Raw genomic sequence first — 22,258 nt, 5'->3', positions numbered from 1 at the left:
AAAGTTCTAGCAGAGCCTAACCATTAGTTGACTTGCTAATTAACCAGCCTGTATCCTTAACACATTTACAATCTTCTCCAAAGTTACATTCATCTAGTTTTTTCCCCCACAATATACAGTTTTATATTGTCTGTGTGTGTGTGTGTGTGTGTGTGTGTGTGTGTGTGTGTGTGTGTTAATATTTTCTGCTATGCCTAATGATAATACAAAAAAAAGAAGAACAAATCAAAACAGAGATCCGGCAATCAGATGAAATCTGCCCTTTAGGTATTGTGAGTGCAGTGTACTTTGGTGTAGTCTGCTGCGGGAGCAGCATTGGAGCTGATACCAGCAAACTGAATAAACCGCTCTGCAATTTTTTATGGAAGCCCATTTCCACCACTAAAAAAGGAAGAAAAATAAGTATCCATAACTTGAAATTTCGAGTTATCTTTCTCAAAATTTTGACTTATGAACTCAAAATTTCAAGTTAGCTCTGCCAAATTTTGAGAAAAGTGAGTCAAAATTTTGCGTTACTTATCTCAAAATTTTGAGTCCATAAGTCGAAATTTCAAGAAAGATAACGCGAAACTTTGAGTTATGGATACTTTTTTTTGTGGCGGAAACGGGCTTCCAAAGACAGCAGATCACTTTCTCTAACAGGCTGATTCAGCTCTGATGGCACAAGGACAGATAAAGGAAATCTTTCATATCACTTGTGATCAACCTCAATAATTTAAAGTATCTGTCAGGCACAGAATCATCTCCTGCATATTATCATCATCAGTAATATTATTATTCATTGCAACTGCTGTACCAAAAGAATTAAAAGAAAGTATGGGATAACAAAAGTATTTCTCTTTCCATCATCACATTAGTGCAGTTCAAATTGTTCCAGTGGATTACAAAAAAACTGAATAGGCAGAACAAAAAGTAATCAATCAAATAATAGACTATGATAAACAACATCAAATAAATGAAGCATGAAATATGTTTATCAAAGGACCAAGGTCTCTGTTATTGAGATTTTAACCACTGTGTGATGCTCTCTAACAAGGCCTGCCTTTTTGAAATTTTAACTGGTTGTTTGATTCGTAGGAGCCGCAGTGCGCTCCGGGGTTCGCGCCAGCTGTGCACCCATATCATGTGATGCTGAACAGAGAAGCCTCAGAAACAGAGGCACTCGATTAGTGGCTGATACAAATAGAAATTGGCTAAAACACATGCTCAAAAGACTTCGTTGGGGGATCAGACTGTTAGTCTTGTCATTTTAAACACTTCCCGAGGCGCTGCATTCGCTATCATTTGTGTTTTAGAGCTCTCCCACAACTCTTCGCTAACTATGTGAGCGCATTCTGGCTCGGTCGTACCACCATTCACCCATGCTGAAGCTAGGGCGCAGCAGTAGCGGAGCCAGTGAGCCGACGACCATTTCCGACAGCTCCGTATGGATTTAACGTCGGTATACGTTGCTGCCTGATGTTTTAGAAAGCCGATCACCGGTGATTTCGAAGATGGGGGATCCCTGTGACCTTAAACACTTCGTAAAGTGAGTACCTCGTGAGCATGTCCCGGTTGTTTAGCGGGTCCTTATTTCTGGTGAAACCACCTTACTACAAAACAAAACATTAGCTATCATGCTAGCAAAGCCGGGTCACAGACTCCACTATAGGGGTCCATTGTATCCTAAAATAGAAGTGAATGTCATATATTTTCTTCCGTGTCAAAAAACTACAAAGGTAAGGTGCTCACACTGTCGAAAAAACCCCCATTATTCTGAGTGAACACACCAGGTAAAGCTCAAAGTATAACAAGTTTACGACAGCCACGTTAGCCTACAGAGCGAGGCAAAGCTAACACAGCTAGTGTTAGCTGCTGATGCTAGCCCTTTACAGAAGCAAATGTGATTGTTCAACCCCCTGACAGGCACCCGAAAACACACTAAAAGCCTTACTTCTAGCATGTCAAAGTACACAACTGTTTGCTAGTCGACAGTAATAGCCTACGTTATACACAAGGAATATGCTCCTGCTGTCTTTAAAGACGGCCCATGAAATCTCTGCTAACCTACCCAAGCTAGCTCAGCTATTATATTTTTTAGCAAATTATCATCACGGTCTAATAACTAAGGTATGACGTGTTTTCTGCCTTCTCAGTGTTAGTGTAAGCAATCCTTAAAAAATAGCAGACTAAATTATTTGCTTTAGAACAATAATTTAGCTAGTTCTAGAAGTGGCTGTCTTTTTAAAGGCCATGTTTTGGCTGCATACACTCACTGCACAGGCCATGCTTAAGTGTAGTTACTCAGTTTGCATTCAGTCACGATTTGTTTGTCCCATTACAGTGTCGATGTGGTCATTCACATAAATCGTTGTTCTGCAAACAGCATTTTGTTTTATGTAGTCCGCATGCTTGTCTTTGCCGTGTCTAATAATCAGCTGCATCTTCTAATGCCCGCCCTGCATCCATCCATGTTTTTCCATTTATCTTCGACCATGAAACTTGCTGTTAATAAACAATTGGCGAACGTAACTTCCTATATGTTGATCAGCTGAAGCAACAACAGTGGAAATTTACAGCCAAATGTACTTAAATTGGGGGGAGGGGGTCCATGTCTAATGGGAGTAAGACGAGGTACGGCCACATTGCATCGATAGATAACAGAAAGGAAGGCGGGTCTGCAGAAGTCGTTACTGTGCAACGCTTTAATGCATGTGACACAATGTGCTTTCTGACGTTGTGTGCTGAATATACAATGTGTGTTGGACAACAGAGACAAACTGTGAAATACTGCAGTTATTGTGTCATTAGCAGGAACTTTACTGAGATTTTAATGGTGTCAAAAGTGTACAAGTTCCTGAGTGATTAGCTGTTGTGGATACAGAGAGACTTAGTTCATTGCTTTGTCTTTCTTTTTGTCAGGTGTGGCGTCACTTTGGAGGGCTCATTTCTCTGATTTGGATTATTCTTGGCCAGCAGCCCCTTCAGGCCTACTAATCCTAGACGAATTTCTCTATGGACGCTCTGCACAAGTCAGAGATCAGGTATTAGACAGCAGAAAATGTAGAATGCTTACCAAGTTGTGTTATGTTTATGAATATAGTCTGGCACGCTACTTTTAAAACATTTTGACTTCTACGTCAACCCATCCACCGCCATGTTATTGTTCATATAAAGAGCTTCTTTTTTTTTTTTTTAATTTAAGCACTAAAGTGTCTTATGCAACTCATAAGTTCTGTGCTTTTTCCACATCCTTTCATCTGTTTATTTATTAATTGTCAGTCATTGTCTAGATGGTGTGTTTTTTGTAGTTCATACACAGTTCCTTAAAGTTTGTTGTGGTAATACAGGACAGTAAAAGCAGAAAAAAACAAAAAAGTCATATATATATATCGAACAAATTGAATAGAAATTGTTACCTGAAGATGTATTTTTTTTTAACCATATATTTTTCATTTTCTTTTTATAATTTATTTATCAGCTTAAAAGATTAGATGCTTGTAAATTACAATTACAAAAAAATTACAAGAAAGCTGTTTGCAAAGGGAAAGATATTCATTGAAACCTGTGTTATAATCTTTTTTTTAATTGATTGCCCTTATTGATTCCAGATTCAATCTTTACAGGGAAAAAAGTAGTCCTACACATGTTTTTAGCATCAGTGTAACTGATTTATTATCTTTTCAGTGCAGAGACAGAGTAGAAAATATGGCTTGGATTTGACTGAGGTGAGCAAAAACTCCACTCTTTGTTATTATTTTGTTTTTTGTTTTTCTTTGTAACGGGCAACTGTAAGGAATACATGGCAGCACTAATTAATGAAAAATGATTGGCTTGGAAGCATTTAATTCCAATGGAGCTAATGGGGTTATTTGGAAGCAGTTCTTAACAGGAACCAGTTGTTATTCCCCATTCTTGCATTTCATAGCTCTTTCTGTATTACTGAATGTCCCAGCGCATGTGTCTCAGTTTGAAGGTCACAGGAGAAAAAAAAGAAAATTGAAATCCTAAAGGAATAAATGACCCATTTTTCCCATCACCCATATCAAGCTTTGCCCAAAGAAAACAGACACATTTTATTAAAAGTAGAAAGGGAATAAAAAGTCACACATTAAGTTTTCTTATATGTTGACCGCTTTTATTTCTTTGCTTTTATTGTTGTTTTGGAACACCAGTTACCAGTCTCAGTAAAGACAGTAAAGATATATAACAGCAACATGGCGATGAGAAAAGAATGCCCAATGGTGTGCCAAACCCCTTGTTCTGTAGTCTATGCCACTGAAACAGGAGTTGCATACCAGTCGCCCCTTTTCACTCTCAGTGTCATTGTATGTGAGCTCTATTTATTTAAGTTCAGGGTTAGAAATGAATATGAATCCATTTAGTAGAACGTAATTATTTCAGAACAAGTTTCGAAACATTTAAATTCATGGACATTCCACAATTATCTTACCAACTGTTATTCTTTTCGGTGTTTCTATTGAAAGAGTGATGAAAGAAACTCGTACTGCCAGAAAAAAATCTTACTTGCAGTAAAAAGGGGAGAAATCTGAATGCTTTGTCCTTCGGTATGGTAAAGCACAGAATACACTGTGTAAAGGGCCTATTAGACCCGCCGTTGTCACCCTTGTCAATGGTGACGCGCACCATAAGTGACGTCATATCCGCATAGGCGAGCTGCGCTTTGGTGTCGTTTCAGTTAGCCGTGGACTTCTTAGGTTTTTCTAACCCTTGTGTAGTTGGGGGCAGCCAGATTGAAGACACACGTTTTCAATGGTCATGGGTTTTATCGGCATTTCAGTGATTTATCAGTGCAGGAGCTCAGAGATTTGGAAAGTTGAGACTTTCTGGAGAAAGTATTCCCCTTTCGTCGTCTTTTACTCCCATACCAATGCTGTCGTATAGGCTTTGTCTGTGTGGCAGCACCTGTCGTTCAGGAGAATACTGCAGTGAATCTGGTGCCCCCTCAGTGCTGGTGTAAATGGTGACAGGGCTGTGGTGACGTCATGTTTGGCTTGCGACATAACCAGTGGGGGCCTAAAGATGGATGTGGGTCAGCCCACAAGAGCATCACAGCTAGATATAATAAGGCCTGCATATTTATAAAAAAAAAAAAAAAAAAAGTTTGAAAAGTGAATCCTAAATATTTTTTGTTCTGGTCTTCACTGAAATATCCACTTATTTCATTCAGCTCTAAGAATGTGTGGTAGCCGTAGCGCTTTGTTTTGGTTGAGAAGTGGTGTTATGCAATGCTGGATCACTTTTGGAAGTTCAGAGAGAGTTGAACTTTTATTTATGTCTGACAGAAATCATTTCTAAATAAGCAGGAAATGTAAACAATAGAGGCAGGAATCACCAGACACTCCACTATACAGTATTATCACAATACTTCACTCATGATACAATATTTTTGTGATTATTATTATTTTTTTTTTAATTTTGCGAAATTCTGAGCATTGCAATAATATATATTGTTAGTTTTCATAATTTTTAAACTGCGAATGATGTCCTCAAAGTTAAACTTTGTCAATATCTGTTTCATCCACTAAGATAAAGTTGTCTCACTTCAATTTCTCCAAAAGTTGATTCTGTTCATCTGGACGTAGCGTTTTCAGTGGGAGAAACTTTCCGTCACTCATTCAAGTGACTTCTTCAGTCTCAGCTGACTGCAGGTTTCCCCAATTTTATAAACAGTATATTTGCATAATAACTGAAACCAGCCCACTGAAGGAACACTGAGCTGGTTCCGTCAGTTTTTCAAAGAAAAACCAGTCAGACCGTTGTCTGTCAGTCTGCAATTGAATGAGGGCAAGCTGGCATTTGCATGCAATCTGTTTCTGATAATACAGGAATTAGTTGTGATCAAATAATGTTGAAAATCATATGTGTTGCTGTCTGCATCGATATCGTCTGCATCTTGTTGTAATATTCCCAGAGTATTTGAATTTATCTAATAAAAAAATTGCTATTTGCTGTTCTTGTGTTGATACAATGTCACCAAGCAAAATGACAATACTATGCTGTATCAATTTTTTCCCTAGCAAAAAAACTAAAACCTTTAAAACTGATCTTGCAAGTTAGTCAGCTTTTAGTAATCTGATTGAACATGCAGTTTTTTTGTTAGCTTTTCTAGTTTTTCTCTGCATAGTAGCTCATTGTTCTGCCCTCAGAGTAACAGGCTCAGAGGCTGAATGTCTGTTCTGTTCATCTGGTTGTAGTTTGCATGCTCATACCATGTTTGCATGGGTACGTTCCAACTATGTCACATTCTTCTACACCAAAGGCATCTTTATAAGGAATTTGGAATTATATAGACATAATATATATATGTATATACTTATGTGAGAATTAGGCATCCAAAAGACAGTGCATTTAGATAAAATGTAACTTTCCTCAGAAATGTTATTGTATTCAACATCACATGCTGAAGTTTATTTTTTGCTTAGCAGGCTTCCTCAAACTTTGGTGGGTTTGAGGAAACCTATTTAAAGTTGATCTGAGCAGTTATGTAATGTAAAGCAATTTCCTGTCCCTGTCCCCCCCCCCCCCCCCCCCTTAGATGTATGTGACATGTCTAGGTCAGTTAACCTGACAGTCTCAGCACTTCCATTTCATTTATTTATCGGTGAAATCCATTACTGCCTAACACTGTTTGCCACTAGTAGTCTAAACACATATGATCACATGGCTGCCGTAAGCTAATTCCCTGTCCGCTATATTTAAAATGTTAAAATGAAACTTGAGTCTGTTTATTTCTGTCTGTTTATTAATTTAACTCTGATAGAAATCAGAAGTGTTAATACACTTGGCATAGCATTCCCTTTGAACTTGAGAATATTGGGCAATGAGTGAAAGATACTGAACCACTGTTTCAGATTGGGCAACAGTTGTTTTGAAGTCATTTGTCATTAGTCCAGAGAACATTTTCAGGTAAATGTTTACATCCGCAGGTTTACCCTGATAATTTTGGCTTTAATCTTAAAGTTTCTTTTCTTTACTTTTACGATTGTAAATTAATTTCTGACTTTCCTTTCTTCTACTTTCCCATATTGCTCTTATGTAAATCCAGAGAGGAAGGGAGTGGTGCATCGGTAAGTTAACTAAATATAATTAATGACTATAAATATCTGCGGTCTTATCAGCATTTTACAGCCTTTTTTATTATATAAAAGAACTGAGGCAGCACGTTTATGTGTTTTCTCTTGTATTGTAGGTAAAGGTGGAGGGCCTGTCTAAAGCAGCTCTAATCAAAAGCCTGTCTCCCAGAGTCATGCTGTCCAACCACCTTTTGCCTAAAGGGACCAAGATGAAGGTCAACTTAGAAGATCAGGGTCGTCAGAAAGTGTCCTTCAGCTTCTCACAGACAAAGAAGCCACTCCAAAGCTCGTTCTTCATCCCTCCCAGTCCTGATAAGTCAGATCCTCATGCTGCCTCGTCACAGTCAACCTCCGAAAAACCTGGAAAGAGTGCAGACAGCAAAACTGAGCAAAGGCAGACACCCTTGGTGCCAGTATCAAAAACAGAGACACCTCAGACGCCAGTCCCCACAGCTACTAAAGTGAAAATGATGCATTTCAAGAAGCAAATTCTTAATGACTCTGTGACTGAAGAGAAACAGTCAGTTATGCCAGAAGAGCCGCACACCTCTCTATTTCAGAATGAACTCCCAGCACCCCAGAGTCTCATCAGCACCTGTCCCTCTGAAAGTGCTCACACTGAAACCTCTGAGACGAGAGAAACCTCAAGCCTCAAGAAACCAGCTGCTTCCTCAGGAAAAGATGGGGAGACATCCAGCAGTACTGAGCAGGATGAAAAGATACACAAAAGGAAAACCAGGTCACAGTCAGATAGTGCCCCCCCTGGCTCCGAATCTGATGGAGATTCAGCCCAGATGTCTTCCAGCCACAAATCAGTTGATTCCAAAAGTAAAACAAACTCTGACAGCAGAAGTAAAGATGTAAGAAAATCTTCTTCTGGTTCACATGCAGAGGAAAGGGAAAAAAGTTTCTCAAAGCGCTCAGAGAATTACGAAAGGTCGTCTAGTTACTCGAAATCAGACCGTGATTCCAGACACACATCTTCACGCTCATCCCGATCAGAGAAAGATCGCCGAAGGTCCAGATCTAGATCACGGTCTAGATCAAGAGGTTCTCGAACAAGTTCTTCACACTCCAGATCAGACAGAATTAGAAGTGACAGAGGATCGCGCTCTGAAAGGTCCTACTATCATGAATCAGACCGGAGATCGCACAGGAGTTCTCCACGCAGGGATAGAAGACGTTCTCGCTCTCGGACTGACAGAACTCGGGACAGTTCCGACTCTGAAGATGACCACAGAAAAACAAGGTCAAGGACAAGTGACAACAGTAGGTCATCTAACCACTCAAGCTCACATAAGGAGTCAAAATCATCATCCTACTCAAAATCTGAAAAAACCTCAAAATCTGTAGATTCACCTCACTTTTCAGAGTTGGATAAAAGAACACAGTCCTCAAAGTCTGAAAGGATTACAAAGCGGTTATCGGACTCTGATACCCTACGCAAGGGTTCTCCTGATCTGGACTCCAGTCACCGTAAATCTAGCAGCCATCATAAGTCAGAGGCCAACAATAAATCTTCATCTTCCAGTAGTTACACACACTCTCAGACACATGAAAAACGGCAAAAAAGCAGCCCCAGTGACTCTGAAACGGATCATAAGGGCAAATTACAGTCATCCAACAGAAGCTCCAGCTCCTTGGAGAACTGTAAAAACTCTCAAAAGAAAAGCAGTAGACCAGAGTCGAAACAGGTCCCCTCTAGATCTTCTGTGAAATCTTCTGGGCAAGATAGACAATCAGATGATTTATTTCATAGCCCTGGAAAAGCACCATCTTGTGCAACCACAACAGAATCATTTTCTCAGAGTTCAAAAGAAAAATCCGATTCCCAACCGGTTGAAAATGAAAATGGCAATAAAGATGAAAAGGAGGTGGGGTCTTGTGGTGAGGGTTTGCAAGAACTGTCACTTAAGACAGAAGCAAAATCAGGTCTTGAAATGGAAAATAACATTGCCTCTGATGTCACTTACAGCGAGAGCCTAAAGCATGTAAACTCTACTCTGGAAAACGTGTCTAATGTGAAGGATAGCCTTTCCTCTAATGATCCAACACATGTGAACTCAAATGCATCTGTCGTAAATTTATGTAGTGGTAATGACAGTACAATGTGCAATAAGGACGAGGAAATTTTTTACTGTTCAACTGGGCCAGAGTCTGTACTTCATTCAGTGGATAAAGCTGTCACAGAGGCTGTCCAGCAAAACACTAAACCAGAAAATGTTGAGCTGGATGAAGCTCAGCCAGTCAGTAAAGAGTCTGACACAAATTTGCCAGTCAAATCTGATTCATCTTGTCTTCAGTTTGAGAATCCGCCAGAGTCACTACCTACCGATGTAAAAAAGGGCAGCTGTAGTACCCGAAAGTCACGGTGGGATATTGTTGGGCAGGATTCCTCGGAGAGTGAAAATTCACAGAGAACTGTTTGTGTAGAGAGTAAACTATTAAATACTGTTAAAAAGGTGATCTCTGTCAAAAAAATAGAGTTCTCTAAAGATAATGCTCAACAAGACTGTGATATTAAAGATGATATTCAGCAGGAAGCTGGAACACATTCCAGACTGGTAAGGCAGACGGAGATCTCAAAGCAGGAAGTCCAATCAGAGAGCACACCCGTGACCTTTAATTGCAAAGACCAAAGTGAGCCTTCGCAAGCCAGCACCAGCAATGACCACTGTGACTCCAAACTGTCTGCTTCTCAAAAGTCAAACACAGATCAGCCACTGCACATAAATGACAAGATACAGATCAACTCGGCAGCAACAGCACAGCACTCAAATGAGGAAAATTCCGAAAACAAATCCAAGGACAGTGCTAGCAAGAGCAAACTGAGTAAGAGAATGTCTCCCAGTCAGGATGCGTCAGGACAGAGTGAGGCCAGTGATAGCGATAACTCAGAGTATGACTCTGATTGCGACGAGGCTATAAAACAGTTGCACTCTGTAGTAGTGGTGCCAAAGAATTCTTGTCTAACAATGAATACAGAGGAGAGGGGACCTTTGAATATTTTACAACAGCAGAATGCCTTAGCAGCTGAAAAACATATTAGTGAACCCCCAAATCAAGTTAGCCAACAGAAAAAACAACCCACAACACAGACCGGTATAAGCGATTCACTCAGTAATAGTACATTGTGTCAGTCCCAGAGCAATATGATTGATAGCACCAGTCACTCAGAGGCCTCCACCTCCATCAGTACCCAACCTTATACTGCTGGTCATACCAGTTCCCATGCAAGTGTCACAGATTCCACCCCCATGCGTGATAATTCCAAACAGTGTGAGCAAGGGCACAAACAACATGATGTGAGCAACAGAGGAGATCGGACGCACGTGCATTACCAACAAGATCATTTCTCCAGGGCTGACAATATTAATGAGAAGCATGAATTCAACCTGGGTTGGGATTTCTCACAACCAGAACAGCCTACTAGTACGTACCAGCAGCCTGATAGCAGCCACGGGCCTCAGTTAACAAACACTAAACTGTCAGGATCTTTTTCCAAGGAACAAGAACACAGACCAAGTACTGCTTCCTGTATCCAGCAGTCGCAAAACATGCAGACAAGCAGAAAAAACTACCTCCATGCAAATGTCATTGATCAGGATCCTTCAGGCGAAATTCAACCCGACTCCCTCACTAATGATCATGACGACTTCAGTGGGGATAAATCATCAAGTTGTAGCAAAACGGCTTTTGAGGGCAGTGGGCCTAACACTCAAGGGTCATCAAGCTTTGTACAAGGTCATGAAATAAGCAGCAATAGCAGGGGTTCTGCTGTACCCGACCCCTCTAGAGAAGACAGTTTTAGGCCCCACAGAGGAAGGGGCCCTCCCAAGAAAAGGCGTCCAGAGATAGAGTCCGATTCAGACAACGAGGCAGAGGCTGGCCCTGCAGCTAAAAGGGACCGTCAAGGAGATACTGAAGTCGCTAAAGAAACTCTTGTAAAATCTGCAGCGGACCGTCCATCACTCACTCTGCAGGACTTTCAAGATGCAAATAGATGGAAAGAGTTTGCCAAGTCTAAAAAGATGCCTCCGTACTTTGACTTGATTGAGGAGAACTTGTACCTAACAGAAAGGTAAGATGATTCCCGTCAGAGAATCAAGTTTGTTTGTGAAGAGTAACTTCCTAGCAAAATGTTGAATTATTTTCAGACTTGATCTTTGAAAGTTTTAAAATGTAATTTGCAGGAAAAAAAGCAAATCTCATCGAGATATTAAACGAATGCAGTGTGAGTGCCCGGTGCTACCCAGAGAGGACCGAGCAAGGGGCGTACTAGCATGCGGGGATGACTGTTTAAACCGGCTGCTGATGATTGAGTGGTAAGTGTAATAAAGGTTATTGAACCGCTGGCATCTTTTACATCAATAAATATTTTACAACTTTCCTTAATTAAGAACCTGGAAATCCATAGTTTTTTAAGCACCTATTCTGTTTTGTTAATCAAATCTTTTTACGTCTTTCTCGTAACATCTTTTTGCCATGTGATTTTTTTTTTTTTCTTAGTTCGTCACGGTGCCTGAATGGAGCCTACTGCTCTAATCGCCGCTTTCAGATGAAACAACATGCCGACTTTGATGTGATCCTTACAGAAGACAAGGGCTGGGGACTACGGGCAGCTAAAGACTTGGCATCGTAAGACACTTATTGGTTTTTAATAGAACGCTGTGAAATAATTTTTAGAAAATAACATTCAGTAGTTGACAAAAGAGGCTCTCTGTTTCACTGCATAACGATAGAACAAGGCCTCGACAGTGCTTCCTAAGAGGTTATAAGATCTGACTTATACTAGATAAAAATGCATGTGGAAAGAAAAAACAACAGTGGTGATATATGTGAAACTGCTTTTGTTGTTTTCTTAGAAACACCTTTGTACTGGAATACTGCGGTGAGGTTTTGGACCACAAAGAGTTCAAAACAAGGGTGAAAGAGTACGCTCGCAATAAGAACATCCACTACTATTTTATGTCTCTGAAGAATAACGAGGTAAGTGATGATTTAACACATCAAATGGCGTCTGTAAATGGTTTTAATGGTTATTTGTGGTGGCTGGAAGAAACGACTGACGCTGTACTGCCTCTCTCAGATTATTGATGCAACGCTGAAGGGTAATTGCTCTCGGTTCATGAACCACAGCTGCGAGCCCAACTGTGAAACCCAAAAGGTACGGTGGCAAAATAAAACTCTTTGGCGTATCCTTTTAGTTTCTTTTACTTTTTTGTTTTGTTTTTTTATTTAATTTTTTAATCGTTTCAGTGGACAGTCAACGGTCAGCTTCGAGTTGGGTTCTTCACCACCAAGGCTGTTACTGCAGGAACTGAGCTCACGTTTGACTACCAGTTTCAGAGATATGGGTACGGTTCCTGCGCGGTTACTGTATTTTTGTGTTCGACGTATAATATATGAATAGACTCAAAAAGAAAGACTGGTTAACCTTTTCATCGAATGGTTTAGCAGTGGTGGTTTCATCTCTGTTTAATTGTACCCTGCAGGAAAGAAGCACAGAAATGCTTCTGTGGAGCACCCAGCTGCAGAGGCTTCCTGGGTGGGGAGAACAGAGTTAGTGTTCGAGCAGCTGGTGGGAAGATGAAGAAAGACCGCAGTCGAAAGAGTGCTCTCACAACGGTCGGTTCTTTTAGTAATATTTAAAGGTCTTAAGGCATTTCTTTTAAGTGTAGCTTTAACAGGTTTGCATGGAGGCCGGCACTTTAGTGACTGATACACAACAACTAAGAGAGGGAAAGACTTACAAATTTGTATAAATTGAGTGCTGAGAACTGTTAAGCTGCATACACTGCTGTGTGCAACTGTTATTTTCCTCTTCTTAATAATCAGGTACATAAACCTGTTAGAAAATATTCATGCAAAATCAATCATATCAGAAAAGGCAACAGAAGCTGTGAACTCATTAACTGTTCCGTTTTTAAAAAGTTTACACAATAAAAGTGCAAAAAATGTTATCTTTCTTTTCCTTTTGATCACTATAATAAGTAACTGCTTCAGCAATATAGTGAAAATGTGTTAGTAATGTACCAGAACTTCAGGATATTTGACTACTTGGTATTCACAGCCTCATTTACAGGGTAATTGTAGTGGTCTTTGAAGTCATAGTGTTAAAGTTACAGTAGAGGATTCATAACAGCCTGTATTACAATGCCTGTACTTGCTTCTTAGATTAGATCTGTTTGTTTCAAGCTTATTATTTTTTTAATATTTAGACACTGCTGGAATATCTCTGCATAATTTGTAGTTCAGTTTTTATACTTGTCTTATATTGCATGTCAGTAGACACTCTGAAACTAACTGTTTTAGCTACCCTCCTTTTAAGGCCACCCTCAATTTAAGCTGGAATTCTTCAGAGTGCCTCACCCCTCATTTTGAACAGCAGGTTGATGGGGCAGAGCCAGAACTGTGTGCCTTGATATCCCCTCCCTTTGACGTCAAACGGAGCCAGAAATGGGGGGGGGAAATGAGCTTTTAGAACAGCCCAAGCATTTTGACTCACTGTGATTACTTGCACAGTACATAAGTTGACCTTTATTATTTGAAACTTTGTCCTTGTGTAATATGAGAAGCCATCATTGTAACTACAGGCTGTATACACGGAGTGTTTTAAATGCCAAAATGTATCTTCACTCTTGTTTCTATGCTGTCCTTTCACAGGTCGATGAAGAGCTGGAGGCATTACTAGAGAATGGCGAAGGCTTATACGATGAGAAACAGGTGGTGTCTCTCTGCAGACTGATGGTCCGAGTGGAAACGATGGAACAGAAACTCATCTGTCTAAAGCTCATACAAGTATGACTAGATCTGTGAATACGTTGTCTATATTGTTGATTTTTTTTTATCTTCTTTTTTAGGTTATAACATGTTATGTTTGTTTTGTACAGGATACACAAAATCCATCATGCTTGAAGCAGTTCTTAGACCACCATGGATTGTCTTTGCTCTGGATTTTCATGGTGGAGCTTTCCGAAGCTAAAGGCAACAGTGCCAACAACATCAAACTGCAATTACAGGTGAGATATGTCAAAATGTTATCATATATCACTGTATGGCCCATACACAGCCACTTGCTGTTTGACCAGCGATTGCCTTGTTTGCAGATCATGAAGACCCTCAGTGTGCTGCCCATCTCAACTAAGAACATGTTGGAGGAGAGCAGAGTCCTGACCTTCATTCAGCGGTGGGCTCAGACAAAAACTCTTCCTCAGCAGACTGAGATGGATGGTTACTCTAGTGAGAACACCTCCCGTGCCCAAACTCCCCTCAACACTCCTGATGGTTCCTCCGCTAAAATGGGACCAGAACTAGATAGTGACACGTCCAAGCCTGCTGTGTACAGACGCCTTAAAATCATTAGCGAAAACAGTCTGGACAGCGCTCTTTCTGATGCTAGCAAAGCATCCGATGGGAAAGAGGAAGAGGAGGAGGAGGATGATGAGGAAGATGATGAAAATTCACGTGCAGGACTTCCTGAAGGAAAGCAGTTGAAGCCAGACACACCGGTGGACGCTGCAGATCCAACCACAGATTCAGCGGAAGAGTCGGCAAAAGAAGTCATAGGAGAGAAACAGGAAGAGGCAGCGATGACTTCAAGCAGTGAACCTCAACCTCCAACTGAAGAGGTGAAGGAAAAACCTGATTTGGTTGTGGAAGAGGACTCCGATATAAAAGAAGTCAAAAGTGAAGATCAGGCAGATGAGCTGGAACCAGCAAAAGAGCCAGTTGAAACACAAGAGAGTGGGAAGCCTCAAGATACCCAATCAGTGACAGAAAATGCAGAATTAGAAGAAGGCCAGCCCAGTGTTAAAGTCCATGAGCCAGAGACCCAATCCAGTCAAACGGGTGTTGCTGATGCTCCACCTGAGCAGCCTTCAGAGACTATGGAATCCCAGACAGAGGCTGAAGAGGCTAAGAAAACACTGCCTAGCAGTGAGCCACACAGTGGTGAACCAACCACTGATGTTCCACCTATCGCTGAAGCCCCGGAGGCCACGATTCCCTCAGCGGTCACAGCAACCCCTGTGGATCCATCAGTGATAGGGACGCCTTCTCAAGATGAAGAGGAAGGTGTCTCAGATGTGGAGAGTGAGAGGAGTCAGGAACCACAGCTCAGTGTTTTCGACATTAGTGGCATGGCTGCTAGGCTTCTAGAAAGCTGGAAGGATCTAAAGGTATATTCATAAGTTGTCGCCTTCAAAGGAAAATAGATAAACATGTATAAAATGTGTATCATCCAAATGTTTGCGATGCTCTCATCATTGTATTCCAAAGTCAAAGTTCTGTTATTTTCAGGAGGTGTACAGGATACCAAAGAAGACTCAAGTAGATAAGGAAGGAAGAGGTACGGTTACCTCGAAGTTTATGTTTGGCTTGAAACATTATTTGCATAACTTTTAATATAATTAGATTTTTCTGGCAGATCGCAGCCGAGATCGAGATACATCTTTCACGCCACGCACCACGTCAGGAAGCCGAGAACGTGAACGGGAGCGAGAGAAGGAGAGGGAACGGGACAGGGATCGAGATTGGGACAGAGACAGGGATCGAGATTGGGACAGAGACAGGGATCGAGATTGGGACAGAGACAGGGACCGCGATCGAGGCTCTGAGAAAACTCCGCGCAGCTCTGAGCGACGGAGGAGACGCTCGCCATCTCCACCTTCATCCTACGAGAGGAGCAGCCGACGCACTGAGGAACGGTAGGAATTTGTGTTATTTGTTGATTGTGTCCTCGAATCATAGTGTTTTTTTCTTTTCCCAAACTCTCCTAGTGAAGGTTTGGTACTCAGCTGTCCTCATGTTCTCTGAATTGTGAAGGTTTGATCCATCTAACAGCAGCAAGACACCAAGAGGAGTTGGTGGCAAGGAGCGCAACAAACTGTCCACAGAGGAGCGCAGGAAGCTGTTTGAACAGGAGGTTGCCCAGCGGGAAGCACAGAAGCAGCAACAGCTTCAACAGCAGCAGCAGCTCCAGTCTTTGGCTTATGACCCGGCTCTAGCCTATGCCTCCAGCCCTGGTTTCATCACGTACCCACCTGGATATCCCATCCAGACTTTTGTGGATCCTTCCAACCCCAATGCGGGCAAAGTACTTCTCCCAACACCTACAGTGGAGCCGAGTCTCAACTATGAACAGACTCCACCCCAGCGTCTCGTCTCAGATCTAGGACTGACCTCTCCATCTTCCACTCCCCAAACCACTCCAGTCACCAATCTCCCTCAGCACGTCACTACCGCAAACCTTGCCTCTGGCAACCCTCAGCACTATGCCCAGCCAACTGTAGCAACCCAGGATGCAGGCGTAGCTGTCCTGTCGGTACCAGCCCAGTCTGCCCCTCAGGTACAGGGCCAACAGAGCTACACCACTCTCTGGGACCCCACCACTCAGCAGGCAGTGACTGTGCAGACACAACCTGCACAGCAGTATGCCACAGCCCCGGGACAGGGTCAGACTCCCACAGCTATCTATTATCAGGGCCAGCCTTGCCAAACAATCTACAGCATCCCTGCTCCCTACCCCCAGACCAACACTCCAGTCATACAGGTAATCTTCTTGCTCTGGTCATATACAAATGTCCATTTTACCTTTCTTAGATTTGCTCATTGCCCACGTTTGATTTTTGTGTAATTTTTATAAATAACCTACATTATGATATACAAGAGATAACTCCTTGATATAGAAAAAAGCGAATGTTAATATCTTTATTGCGATTGAACTGTATGAAAATACAAGACAGTCTTTTAAAAGATGGTTAATAAAGGAAATTATGTTTTTCCTGACCAATCTGTAGTATATTTTTGACCCAAATTCGATGGGGGTTGGGAAAACTAAGCTCATAATTCAGAGGAGGATATTTTATTTTATTCCTTAAAAAAGAAAAAAGAGGTTCTGAACGTCTGTAAGACTGCCATCTAATTGTGCTTTGTTTTTGAAGGCATACACTGATCCCACAGCCAGCTACCTACATGGCCAGCCGGTATATCCTGGTCAGCAGGGAGTGGTGGTGCAGCAGGGAGGCACAGTCACCACCATTGTAACATCTCAAACTGTTCAGCAGGTAACAGACAAGACGTAAAACAGGGATATTATAAGGCAGTTGAGTTTGTGGTTTTGAACAAGCCCTATTGTCGTGGCCACAAGGGGGTGGTATAGATCTGAATTATGCATCTGTCCCTTTTAATATGAGACAGAGTCCAGCTAAATGGGTCCCATTTGTTTATAAGAATGTAAACACGTATGACTTCAAACTACAGTTGTTATAGTGACAAATTTAAGTTGTTACATAATGGCCATATACATTAGAAATTAGATGTCAATTTGTTTTGTTTTTGTTTTTAAATGAAAGCTGTGTCAGTAATTTTTGATCTCTTTTTAAACACATTAAAGTGAAGCTGTATGTGTATATTTTGTGATCCTCCTATACTAAGTTTAAAACTTATTTTCTTCTCCAGGAAATGATTGTGCCCAACAGTGTGATAGACCTGCCTCCACCTTCTCCCCCTAAACCCAAAACTATCGTCCTACCTCCCAACTGGAAAGTGGCTCGGGACCCTGAAGGCAAAATTTACTACTACCATATTGTTACAAGGTTAGTAAAACTGTGTTGCAGGGGTGTTTTGTGTGTGTGCCTCAGTAAAGTCCTCACAAGCATATTGCGTTTCATTTATTTATTTATTTTCCCTTTAGGCAAACACAGTGGGATCCACCAACCTGGGAAGGAAATAGTGACAACACTAGTGTGGACCATGAATCAGAGATGGACCTGGGAACACCCACCTATGATGAAAATCCTTCCAAAGTGAGCTTTTGACATTGATTACTCTTCACTGAAAGATTTTTAAAAAGTTAACTGTTGTGATCTAATCTTAGGTGGGTGGTCAGAAACAGCGGGTTTTAGTAACAGTCTTCACAGAGTGGAAAAGTATCTCTGCATTCCTTCGTTTGACAATGAGAAAGAATCCACATTACTTTTTCGTTAGTTCCCCTGAAAGTTTGCGCTTGGATGCAAAACACGATTATAGTGTTTGCTCCTTGAGGTAATTGAAGATGCTGCACCAGTGATTACTTTCAGCTGTTTCTCAACTAAGAAAAAAAGAAGAAGAAGAAGAAAAGCCTTCAGCACAACACCACGTTCTGTCGAGTCTTATAAACTTGGCGGCGACTACACCTCTCAAAATGGCTTCATCGCACTCTACAGAGAGACAGAAATTTTAAGAGTGTGTCTAAACGCCCCGCCCCCTGCTCAGCTGTCTGTCCTTTAGCCTCAAGGCTAAAGAGGAGGCGATGCCTAAGCTCATCTCCTCTCTTCTGCTTCCTTTGTTTTCCCCTTTCATTTTTTATCCTGTCTTTAAAGATAATGGAAACCATGTGGGAGATTTAGCCTTCATTTATTTGCAGTTTGGGGTTTTACGCTTTAACTGCATAACTGTCTCTTTGAAAGACTTGCACAGTGACGGACATGCAACCCACAGCAAAGGTAGACGTGAGAGTCGGTGGAAGTTTATTTGTAAATTTTGTCATTTTAAGTGGTGACAGTACAGAGACGCGCCATCGTGTAGGAGGTCACAAGTCTTAAGTGTTGTCTGCATGCAAAACCCCAGAAATGAGACCACGCATCATCCGGGCAAACTCGACTCACGAGATACAACAGCTGTTGAGAAACACAAAGAAGACACACACTGACACGCATACAGAGATTCCTTGATTTATTCGTAGGGTGTGTTGGTTCATTTAACAAACAAGACTGAGGTGAAACATCCATGTTGTTCAATAATCCAAGAACAGCTACATGTGTGTGAGCTGTAGGCTTTAGACAATGGTGGTGCCGACTTCCAGGGCTCAAAACTATGACACATGCTTTAGCCTTGCAAAGCATTCTGTCTCACTGTCTGGATTCCTCCTCTGTGTGTGCGGCTGTGTGTGTGTGTGAATCCTTTATGCTTGTTCTTGATACTCACCGCTTCATAGTGGGTGTAGGCAGTTAACTGCTGCCTGCTTGGCTTTGCTGTGGAAGGCTGCGGCCAGAGAGGAAGCGGCACCCTGGCAGGATATCCCTGCGTTGTTTCAAATAGCTGGTGAACAGGTGCTGCATTTACTCCCTACTGACCTCAGTAGCTGTCGTTGCAACTTGTAGGAATGTTTTAATTAAGCTAAGCTAGGGTTGGGTTTGCAGCATAGAAAAATCAGTTTGCAAAGTGGCGTGCTAATTCTGGTCCGCAACATTTCAGAGTTATATTTGTCCGCAAACAAGCCTGTTAATGAGTTTCTCTTATGATGACGTTGTAGTTTTCCACAAAGACGGCTGAAGCAGACACTTCCAGTGAACTCGCTAAGAAAAGTAAAGAGACCTTTCGCAAGGAGGTGAGTCAGAGTTTCCACAAACTGTGTTAAGAGCAATGTTTTTAACTCCTTTTTTAAACATATATACAGTGTCTGCACTTCGATCTGCATGGTCGTGAATCTGTCCGGCCATTTCTGTTTTGTTTTTGTTTTTTTAATTCTGTACATTACTTAACTTTATACCTGTTTGTTAATCAGATGTCACAGTTCATAGTGCAATGCTTGAATCCTTATCGAAAGCCAGACTGCAAATCTGGACGCATCAGCAACACAGAAGACTTCAAACACCTGGCTAGAAAGGTAACCGTGTTCATACATGGATTAAGTTTTCCACAAAGCAAACGTTTCTTTCTTTCCTAGTGTGGTCACGGCACAGTGAGGATGCTGGTCAGCATTTAATGTAAACAAAGTTTTCAAAGTTTCCTTCAAACTATTACTAAATAATTAAACTCCCACGATTTCGGCGTCCAGCCAAATGTTTTTGTGTTCTGCCTCCAGAACAAATGTTGTACATGCTAGCTATTATCACTGTCTCTTTTGTTTTAGCTCCTTCTCAAAAGCTGTTTTCAACCAGCATCTCTTCAAAGGGCGGTGGGGTTTTTTTTCCATTATGATTCTCAGTAGGTCCATGGATAGTGCATGTGAGTGGTTTGCCACTCGAACATACCAGGACTCTGAGGACATGGGCGCAGTAAACAGAAAGACGACTTAGGCTTCACCCATTTAAAGACTGCAGCATTGTATTATGTCAAATTATAAAGAGCAAAGTCACTAAAGGGGATTAACCACTCTACCGCAACTTCAATATCAGTTTATTGTAGACTTGAGGGCAAGAATGAATGCCTAACTCTTTCCTCACTTCTGCTCTGTCTTCTAGCTAACTCACGGAGTTATGAATAAGGAGTTGAAAGCTTGCAAGAATCCCGAGGACCTCGAGTGCAATGAAAATGTGAAGCACAAGACCAAGGAATACATCAAAAAGTACATGCAGCGATTCGGCGCCGTGTACAGACCCAAGGAGGACACAGAGGTGTATTGAAGCATTTCAGGCCACAGATGTTACACTTTGCTCTGCGCTAACACAGGAGAAGCACAGATTTGCCTTTCCATTCACTCCCACATGTACGAACTGTCCAGCCTGAACAGTGAAGTAGTTTCTTTATTTCTATTTATGTCTACGAATTGCACTGCTGAAGTTCTCCAGGCCCTGCGGATCGCACAGGAGCCCCGATATACGGACTCTGGGAGACTTGGTTGTTGATGACCAACCCAAGACTCCAGGTGCAGTGTTCTCAGACGATGACACTGAGGGGTGCTACAGAGACTGTTTTCACTGACTGTTTTATTTTTTAGCGTTTTTGTGTTTTTTTTCATTTGCGGCTCTTAAAAGTTCCTCAGATGATCACCTCAATTCCAGTTTTTAAACTGTTATATCCCTGAATGAGGATCATTCACAGGAATCAGCTTTGGTATCACATTTATCAAAGTTTTGTTGTTACTTTCCACTGTTTAAAAAAAAAAAAATTTAAAAAAAGGATCCGTGCCCGAACAGTCGAGTTCTCCCTCCCCAGCCTCCTTTTTCTCCCCCCTCTGTACACGCTTCAGCCCCCCTGCCACTGACCATATCTGGTGCTGCTTTTAAATGGGCTGTGGAGGTCCAAGCTTCCACTCCTGCAAACCCTGCCTTCTTAACCACAAGACTTTGGAGCCTCTGTTGTTTTATGAATGCATGATGTAACCTGAGGTCAGAGTGATCCTTATGGAAATCCCTACATTTTCCACATCTTCTTACTTCAAGTAATCTTCCCTCACGGGGATGAGCTTTTTGCTCACGGTATACTGAGGGATCAATCGGTGGCAATCAGGCTGGCGAAAAGGAGTTAGCGGTCAATCTTTGCTTGACTTTTATCAGTTAATGTGTAATAATGGGAGCAGGGTTTGAATGCTATGTTTGACATGCTGTTTAGGTGTGTGTCCAGTTACTTCCCCACCCCCTCGTTTCTTGTCCGGCCCCACTTCCTCAACTTGTTCTGCCCGATTTCCTCTTCTTGCAGGAATGATTCTGAGAATGAAGGTCGTAGCATTGCAGTTTTAACCGTTTCTAAACATCCCACGCGTTCAGTCTTTTTACCACTCTTAGTCCTAGCAAGACATTTGAGACACTTTGGTCGACAAACTGTCGCTCATTAATTTCTGAGATTTTTACAGTTGGCACTAAAAGTTGTTTCTTTAGCATTAGGTCATCGATTTTACATCGCATAAAATTGCATTAAAAAGAATTCCAACATATGTACATTGCTTTATATGTGAATATACTGAATAATAGTTTTTTGGAATGCTTAATTAAGCCGACACTTTGTAAATGGAATATGATTTGGTGATTAAAAGTGTAAATATTGTGTAAAATTACCAAAGCTGTATGCAGGAGAGTAGGGTGATGGAGCACAGTGAGCCCACCCATCCTCACCAGCTTAGTCCTCCTGATGCAGTTCCCATATCAGTCAGTGAAACTTAGGAGCCCACTGACTCACAGCCAATTTATTTTAATGAAGTGGCCAGGGAGATGTTCATGTGTTTTTGTTTTTTAGTTGTTATTGTTGGTGGTGTTTCTTTTTTTTAATTATTATTTTTCTATGTACAAATTAAATTTCACCCAACTCTACTGTAAGTATTGTGTAAGCACATTGTCATACCGAGTGTAAAAACATTTTAAAGATAATAAACTTTTTTTGTAAAATCACATCAATTTTTTTTCCTGCGGTGCAGTTCAGTTAGGTTCGTTTGAGCATCAATTAAATAGACCAGAATATCTCTAAGCAAATGTGACTGCCTT

At 41.4% G+C, this 22,258-nt stretch overlaps 1 protein-coding gene across 3 annotated transcripts; it reads left to right on the top strand.

Annotated features, from left to right (window-relative positions):
• The first annotated feature begins 1,064 nt into the window (after positions 1 to 1,064).
• Positions 1,065 to 22,010, top strand: setd2 (SET domain containing 2, histone lysine methyltransferase). Of its 3 annotated transcripts, XM_026183941.1 has the most exons (23): positions 1,065 to 1,528; positions 2,902 to 3,023; positions 3,667 to 3,707; positions 7,049 to 7,070; positions 7,193 to 11,157; positions 11,270 to 11,401; positions 11,586 to 11,714; positions 11,942 to 12,065; positions 12,166 to 12,243; positions 12,336 to 12,433; positions 12,572 to 12,704; positions 13,743 to 13,877; positions 13,970 to 14,098; positions 14,186 to 15,256; positions 15,378 to 15,426; positions 15,505 to 15,784; positions 15,903 to 16,629; positions 17,021 to 17,143; positions 17,538 to 17,674; positions 17,773 to 17,884; positions 19,372 to 19,446; positions 19,624 to 19,725; positions 20,303 to 22,010. In XM_026183941.1, the coding sequence occupies exons 5-23, from the start codon at positions 7,250 to 7,252 to the stop codon at positions 20,462 to 20,464; spliced, it is 7,704 nt and encodes a 2,567-aa protein (XP_026039726.1). In that variant the 5' UTR covers positions 1,065 to 1,528; positions 2,902 to 3,023; positions 3,667 to 3,707; positions 7,049 to 7,070; positions 7,193 to 7,249; the 3' UTR covers positions 20,465 to 22,010. The 3 variants fall into 3 exon arrangements, with proteins under 3 accessions (XP_026039726.1, XP_026039725.1, XP_026039724.1); XM_026183940.1 differs by lacking the exon at positions 3,667 to 3,707; XM_026183939.1 differs by lacking the exons at positions 2,902 to 3,023; positions 3,667 to 3,707.
• The last annotated feature ends 248 nt before the right edge of the window (positions 22,011 to 22,258 follow it).

The sequence above is a fragment of the Astatotilapia calliptera genome, chromosome 11 (assembly GCF_900246225.1).
Source record: "Astatotilapia calliptera chromosome 11, fAstCal1.2, whole genome shotgun sequence".
In the NCBI taxonomy this organism is placed as follows: Eukaryota; Metazoa; Chordata; class Actinopteri; order Cichliformes; family Cichlidae; genus Astatotilapia; species Astatotilapia calliptera.
Note: the sequence above shows the minus strand (reverse complement) of the source record. Positions and strands in the feature narration are given on the sequence as shown.